Below are 7369 nucleotides of genomic sequence, written 5' to 3'. Positions count from 1 at the left end.
GTAAAAACTCCAAGAATTCAGTGTTCTCCAGAAGGTAAAACAAAGAACACTGGTAGTTAATACAAACACAAATTCTTTGCCTTCCTGTGACGCGTTTCTGGGGAATCCAGCATAGGGCCAGCCCATACCTATCTAACCCCGCCCCTCCGATTTCTGGAGGCGGAGACAAATCACAACGCAGCGTGGAAGTCACCTAGCTTCCGGCTGGCTACGCTGGAATTGAGGTGCACAAACGGCCTCCAAGGCGATATACAGATCGATTGTTTATTGGCTACTAGCAAGCACTCGTTCTCCGCATTGGCTGTTGCTGCGCGGCGCCAATGTTCGCGCAGGATGTTCGCTGCAGCTAGTGAGAGTGACAGACTCCGCACCTAAAATTCCGGTTCCGGTTCACCGCTGGCTCCATGGCGACCGGGAGAGGGTCGCGGTATCTGCTGACAATAGGCAGATGGCGCCGCAGTTTTGGAATAGCTCCCCAGTTCCGAGTGAGTACCTATTTTCCCTGCTTTCAAAAGAGGCTGTGGATCTCAAGAACAGCTCCTCTCCGAGGAGGTGCGCTTTCGGCAGTTCCTCTTTTAGCCAGTGCCCGCAGCCATCCTCTGTGCCCCGCCATTAGCTTTTCTTTTTCTGCAGGCGCTTGCTGCCCTCGTGCCCGGCGTATCCCACGTGGATAACAAGTCCGATTTCCTGGGGAAGAGGCCCCATCGCCGGCACCCTGGAATCCTGCAGCTGTCATGCGTGCGGCTGCCGCAAGCATTGGCCGAAGCCGCGCAGTTACTGCTGCTAGGTGAGGAAAGGTGTGAAACGGAAGCTCAAGAAGCGGAGATTGGGCCCTGCGTTCAAGTGATTCCTCTTTGCATCTTTGGTCCATAGGGAGCGCGATGCCCAATATGGAGAAGCAGGTGCAAGCCCTAACCAATTATCTCTGGAGCCGGCATTTACCTGTAGAGCCAGAGGAGCTACAAAGACGGGCAGTTCTTCTTGAGAAAAAAATCCTGGAAAACGCAGGTGGGTCTTAAAAATAAAGAGTAAGCCAAATAGAAAGAGCAGAGAGAAATGAAGAGCGAGTAATAATTCTGCAGCCTCTTAAATAAATACTGCAGTTTCTTATTTGACTTTCTAACCAGAGTAGTTATTCATAATGTTGCCTTTCTAAAAGAAGATAGGTAATTTCAGAGATTGCCTACTAAATTCAGGGCTTTAGTAAAGGTCAATGAGTGCTTCAGTCTACTGTTGAAATTTAGATCTTTTTTTTCCCCTCAAGTCCACTGGATTAAGACCGTCTAAGTTTTTGTTCAGGTAAAATAAAGTCCCTCTCCAGTACTACAGGGAAAGGAGAATTCGTTTGTCAAGTTATTTTCATGATTGTGAATTCCTTCCTATTAAGAGGCCTGCCTTTTGTTCATCTTGTATTCCCTGAACTTCTTGTAGTACCTGGTTCATAGTAGGCACTCCGTAGGTAAAACAGTACTGAACTGAACACAATGGTAAGACAAGTTTTTCAAGCCCCTTTCCTTCCTATAGGAACTTTGGAGACATCACATTATTAAATTTGGGGGAATTGAAGAAATCTACAAAGTACTGTCTTTATCCTATCCTTTAACTTTTTATTACACTTGATTTTAATACAGAACAAAACCTGTGAGATAGAGTTGGTTGAATTGAAAGAACTGCTGTTAGAGGCAATATATTATCTGATATACTATGGTGGTGGTGGTGGTCATTATTATTCTTACCTGAAACTCTTCTCTAGTTTCGCTTCTCTCTTAAGCATTTTCCATGTGGGAACTGGTGGGGAATGGCAGGCAGTAAATTCAGATATTGTATCTGAGCCCTGTTCTTCCTAGGTCCTTACTTCCAGTCCTTGTTCTTACCCCAGACTCATGTCAGACAGAGAAACATCATGAAAAAATCCTGCATGCCTTGCGCAGAACTACCTATCATTGGCAAGAACTGAGGTAAGGGAGACTAAAAGGGCTGCAGGAGAAGGAAAAGTTTGGCTTTTGAGAAGGAGAGTTGGGGAAATACAATTACACCATTTAGTGTTTGAAAAAGTAATCTGGTTTGTAAGCCTCCCTAAGACGTTTCTGTGTTGATCAGTGAAAGGGTTGAGCTGGAAGAGCCCTTTGCAAAGATTTCATTTCCTAAAAGTCTGGAGGGTAGCTGCAGGATAGAGGTTAATTCCCAGTGGTATGTCTGATTTTTCTGGCAGCTACAGTGAGGGACTGAGCCTGGTGTATATGGCAGCAAGATTGGATGGTGGCTTTGCAGCAGTCTCCAGAGCTTTCCATGAGGTGAAATTCCCTCAACTTCCAACCAGAAACTTTTTACTATCAGTTCCCTTCTTCATAAAGTAATCTTCTGGGACAAGATTCTTGGGACATTACATGTGCATTTTTTTCGAGAGGTTGTCTTTATCGTCTGAAAGGAATTTTTGACCCAAAAAAGGTTTAGAATCACTTTTCTTAAGAGCTACACTGAATCTTAAAAGACATTCATGTCTCATTTCCTCTGTTGCGGTCCCCTAATTCATGTTTACCAAGACCCTAAATGTATGTCTGTCTTCCCCACTGTGGGGTATTGAATATTTCTTCAGATCCAAGCTCGCCTTCCAGAGTTCCAGCCACAAACCTTGATGGACTTTGGCTCAGGTACTGGCTCTGTCACCTGGTGAGTATCTTTCTCTGTCTCTGTCAGTTCCAACTCTATAGAGAGCTAGAGCTAGCTTATACCACGTCAATATCAAGAGATTGGAGAACCAAAGGAAGAAGAGGAAAATTGGGAACTGATGTGTTTCTTCCCTCAGATTAGACAAGGCATGAGAAGGTATATAAATTAGGGTCAGAACTTAAATGTCAAGTGAAAAAACCCACATTAAGAAGGATAAAAAAGGAAAGGAATTTGATCTCGGACAGGGATTTACGTATCATCAAGATTTTTGTGTGTGTGTTCATGTAGTTTTTGAGTCTTCTAAAGAGTTGTAGATGAAACAAGAAAATAAGATTGCTAGTTTTTCTAACTATTTTAACATAGCACTCTGTTTCCCCAAGGTTGGGTTAGGGACAGAGGGGTCTCTTGTAGGGATAACTTTGTCATGAGAACGTGATGATTTATTTTTTGCCACTTTAGGGCTGCTCATAGTACTTGGGGCCAGAGCCTACGGGAGTATATGTGTGTGGACAGCTCAGCTGCCATGTTGGAATTGGCAGAAAAGCTGCTGAAAGGTGAGGACAAAATGTAAGGAAGGGCTTTTCCAAAGTTGAAGGCGTTTGCAAAACAAAGGAGTACCAGAAAGGGTATTTTATTGGGGAGTAGAGGAGAGGCCTGAGAGTTAAAGACGTGTCTGATGCAATGACCCTGTTAAAGATGCTGGGGGCCTCTGTTGGACTGTGGATGGGTAGGGTAAGAATAACAGGACAAATGACCCAATATTCCCCCTGCCCTTTTTTTTCATAGTTGTCTACTCTGTTGCATCTCTTCCTCAGCTAGCATTTTGTCCCTTCAGTTTCTACCCACACTCACAGTTGCCACATCTCTACTTTCCTCCACAGGTGGTTCAGGATCTGGGATGCCTTGTGTTCCGGGTGTCTTTTTCAGACAGTTTCTACCTGTATCACCCAAGGCAAGTGGCGGTGTTTAAAGTATGCCAGATGTGGAGTATGCAGATGGAAAACTGGCCCTGGCTTTACAACCTAGCATTCTGTTAGAAAGTAAAAGAAAGCAGAAGAAATTTAGTGGGATAGACCTTTGTTGTACTCTTTAAAAGAGGGAGATGTCAGGTCGGTCGTTTTCCTCGTCTTGTGCACCAGGTACAATTCGATGTGGTGGTAGCAGCCTTTTCTCTCAGTGAGCTGCCCAGCAAGGCCGACCGCACTGACGTAGTCCAGACCTTGTGGCGCAAGACAGGTCATTTTCTGGTAAGTGGAAGCCCCTTTATCCCTTCAAGTTTTTAAGCAGCTTCATGGGTTTGTTTCATGCCTTTCCTTGTCCCCATTGGAGCTTGTCTTCATTTTTAAGCATTTTCATCCTACATAGATCCCTTTGTCCCTCTTTTCAGGTCTCCACCTACATCATATATGTAATACCCGTTTCATTTAGAATCCCTATTCTATTTGGGAATGCTCTTCCAGAGCTACTGACATTTATGTTTTCATGTAATTCGAGGCTTCTTACTTCCCCTTTTATAATCAGGTATTGATAGAGAATGGAACAAAAGCTGGGCACTCCCTTCTCATGGACGCCAGGGACCTGGTCCTTAATGTAAGGTTCTTTCTCCTTCTTTCACCTTACCCTCCTTTCCCCACTTATTCTCACCAGTTCTTGGCACTCCCTTGAAAACTGAAGGGACTCGCATATAGTAATAAGGATGACTCTGGAGATAGTAGGCACATGAAGTCATGATATAGGGCAGTAGTTGGCAAACTCCAGCCTATGGATCAGATCCAGCCTGCCACCTGTTTTTATATGAGCAGTGCTTATTTGTGCATCTATAACCATGTGTCTGTGGCTATACGTCTGTTGCCTGTGGCTATTTTCACCATACAGATAGCAGTAGGAAACAGATTTTGCCTAGTCTCTGGACCTTTAAAAAAATTTTTTTTTGCCAGCCTCTGATCCAGGGCACTTCTGAGCCAAGAACCTTATCTGTTTAGGACCATATGAACCAGTGTATAATCGCAAATTTCATTGTCTTGAAATGGGATTTTTTTTTTTGAGAGTGAAGGTTACTGACAAGGGAGAGCACCATACTATGTGCCAAGTTTCTGCCTTTCTCTTGCTGCAAAGAGAAAGTTCTTTGTTTGGAGTATTAGAGAAACAGCCAGCTTAATTCAAAGAACATAGTTAATAATTACCATAATTGAATGTTAGAGGAGTGCCCAATTTATTGAGTGCAGAGATTGAGTTAGAACAGACCCCTCAGCTCAGCCTAAAATTTTTTTTCATTTCCTTTGATTTCAGGGAAAAGAAAAGTCACCTTTGGATCCTCGACCTGGTTTTGTCTTTGCCCCAGTGAGTATTACTTCTGCCTTTCCCAGAAAGCAAAGATCTGAACTCAGGAAAAGAGAGCTAACCACCATCCTCTACTCTTGATTCCTCCTTAGTGATTCCCCTGGCTTGCCCTTTCGTCTGCTCTGTGCTCCCTTATCCCTAGCCCTTCTTAACTCTATTACTCATAGTTTCTAGGTTTCATGATTGTGGTTCTTTTGTCTTACCTCATGTCTTTGTGTTCACAGTGTCCCCATGAACTTCCGTGTCCCCAGTTGACAGCCTCTAAGCCCCTGGCCTGTAGCTTTTCCCAGGCCTACTATCCCATCCCCTTCAGCTGGGTATGTACTCTGAGAATACTGTGGTAGGGAGAAAATAGCCTGGGAAAGCACAGTGAAAAAGATTCAGAGATGGGAGGATTTGGGAAATTCCAGAGAATGCTTAGAGATTTTAGGGTCTGAATGTATATGACTTATAGAAAATGAGAAGAGTCACAGGAATGAGGTTGGAAGAAATTTTTTTCCCTCATCTTTTCCCGCAAGCCATCTCTGTATCCTTGTCTTAGAACAAGAAGCCGAAGGAAGAAAAGTTCTCCTTGGTAATCCTTGCCCGAGGATCTCCAGAGAAGGCTAATCGCTGGCCCCGAATCACTCAGCCTGTTCTTAAACGGCCACGCCATGTGCACTGCCACCTGTGCTGTCCAGATGGGCATATGCAGCATGCTGTGATCACAGCCCGCAGACATGGCAGGTGTGGAGGTGTGACCAGAGTTGGTGGGAGGTAGGGAGAACCTGCAGCCCACATTGACCCTCTCTTTTCTGTAGGGATTTGTATCGCTGTGCCCGGGTCAGTTCCTGGGGAGATCTTTTACCTGTGATCACACCATTGGAACTTCCTCCATCTGCTCAAGATGCCCAAGATGCCCCTGAGAGTTGACACAGATGTGTGACAAGTGTTTTCTTCTATCTTGATGGCCGAGGCGGAAGCTACCTGGTGTCCAGGATGGGAGTGCTATTACTGTTACGGCAAAAAAAAAACTAGTTCAAATATCCTCCATTGTAGTAGACTGTATTCTTTGAGCTTACTCGGCCATCCTCTCGTGTCAGGGGACATTCAACTTTAAGGGATCCAATATGTTGCATTTTCTTTCTTTGTGTGCCATTTGTCAAGGACTCTGTTCCTTATCAGTTCCTGGGATACAGGAACGAGTAGAGCTGTACGCAATTCTCAGGACTGCTGGCTGCGGCTGCGGCTGCTGCTGCTGCTGCTGCTGCTGCTGTTGAGTCACTTCAGTCGTGTCCGACTCTCTGTGACCCCATAGACGGCAGCCCACGAGGCTCCCCCATCCCTGGGATTCTCCAGGCAAGAACACAGGAGTGGGTTGCCATTTCCTTCTCCAATGCATGAAAGTGAAAAGTGAAAGTGAAGTCGTGTCCGATTCTTACCAACCCCAGGGACCGCAGCCTACCAGGCTCCACCATCCATGGGATTTTCTAGGCAAGAGTACTGGAGTTGGATGCCATCGCCTTCTCTGTCTCAGGACTGAGATCATGGGAAAGAGCACCTGCTTGGATTCCCTTCAGTGACTCTGTTCAGTGACTCTGTTCAGTGACCTTGTACTTATTAGACTATCCATTTTGTTGCAACTGGTGGAATTTCATTCTTTTTAACAGCTGAGTAATCATTTTACTGAAGATATATAAGCATGCATTTCTTACAAGCATGCTAATAAAATACCCTTGTTCCACTAGAGACTTGGGTCCCCCGTGTCCTTCTTTCTGTCTCCAGCTACTTCAGAGCGTGGAAACCTAACGAACTCACTTTCTCGCCCGGGCTTTCAAGACCTCCTTGAGAGGACACCCTGTGCCTTCGTGAGTGGTACAAGTCCTGTGTATGGGCTTTATTGGTTTTCCACGTAGCCTGAGGGATATTGCTCTTTCTCTTTCTTTTCGTCGACTCCAGTCCCCAGGTCCCAGTCTGTAAAAGACTGCAACAAATGGCACCCGAAACGGACATGGTATTCACCCTTGGCAAACAGGACGGAGTGACTGGGACCTACGGAGGTTGGTAAGTGCGGGGTTATGGGACAAACAGCTGGAAAGCCTCACCATTTTTCTACTTTACTTCATCATTTAAAGTTCAAGGACTTCTGGGTTTGTGTCAACTTATAATTTGGCACCGGGTCAAAGAGAATGTTGGAACGAGCCACTAAATGGGGGAAAAATATTCCAATAGATTTCTGGCCCCTATGGACTCTCATTAAAGCTATGATTCTGCCATTTCAAGATAATTCTAGCCCTCCTGATATTCGACAATAAGCGGAACGCTTGTTACATGAATATGAATTAGATGATGAAACTTTTCAAAAGGCCCAATTAGAACA

The 7369-nt window shown here is 44.9% G+C and overlaps 1 protein-coding gene across 1 annotated transcript; it reads left to right on the top strand.

Annotated features, from left to right (window-relative positions):
* Nucleotides 1–393: 393 nt before the first annotated feature.
* On the top strand, nucleotides 394–6738 carry METTL17 (methyltransferase like 17). Its single transcript, XM_061430592.1, has 14 exons — nucleotides 394–485; nucleotides 634–787; nucleotides 874–1008; nucleotides 1880–1958; nucleotides 2213–2294; nucleotides 2597–2670; nucleotides 3130–3224; nucleotides 3552–3622; nucleotides 3810–3917; nucleotides 4192–4260; nucleotides 4960–5010; nucleotides 5235–5327; nucleotides 5552–5736; nucleotides 5811–6738. Exons 1-14 carry the CDS (start codon nucleotides 405–407, stop codon nucleotides 5920–5922), a joined length of 1389 nt encoding a protein of 462 aa, XP_061286576.1. The 5' UTR covers nucleotides 394–404; the 3' UTR covers nucleotides 5923–6738.
* Nucleotides 6739–7369: the final 631 nt, after the last annotated feature.

Source organism: Bos javanicus, chromosome 10 (genome assembly GCF_032452875.1).
Source record: "Bos javanicus breed banteng chromosome 10, ARS-OSU_banteng_1.0, whole genome shotgun sequence".
Taxonomy (NCBI): domain Eukaryota; kingdom Metazoa; phylum Chordata; class Mammalia; order Artiodactyla; family Bovidae; genus Bos; species Bos javanicus.
This window is presented reverse-complemented; position numbering and strand designations above follow the sequence as displayed.

What these genes read in the sequence shown, in the direction of transcription:
- METTL17 (XM_061430592.1), top strand. Translation starts at nt 405, where the DNA reads ATGGCGACCGGGAGAGGGTCGCGGTATCTGCTGACAATAGGCAGATGG. An exon ending in TCTCCAGAGCTTTCCATGAG is followed by an intron (nt 2,295 to 2,596) that starts GTGAAATTCCCT and finishes ATATTTCTTCAG; the next exon opens with ATCCAAGCTCGCCTTCCAGA. An exon ending in CCAGGGACCTGGTCCTTAAT is followed by an intron (nt 4,261 to 4,959) that starts GTAAGGTTCTTT and finishes CTTTGATTTCAG; the next exon opens with GGAAAAGAAAAGTCACCTTT.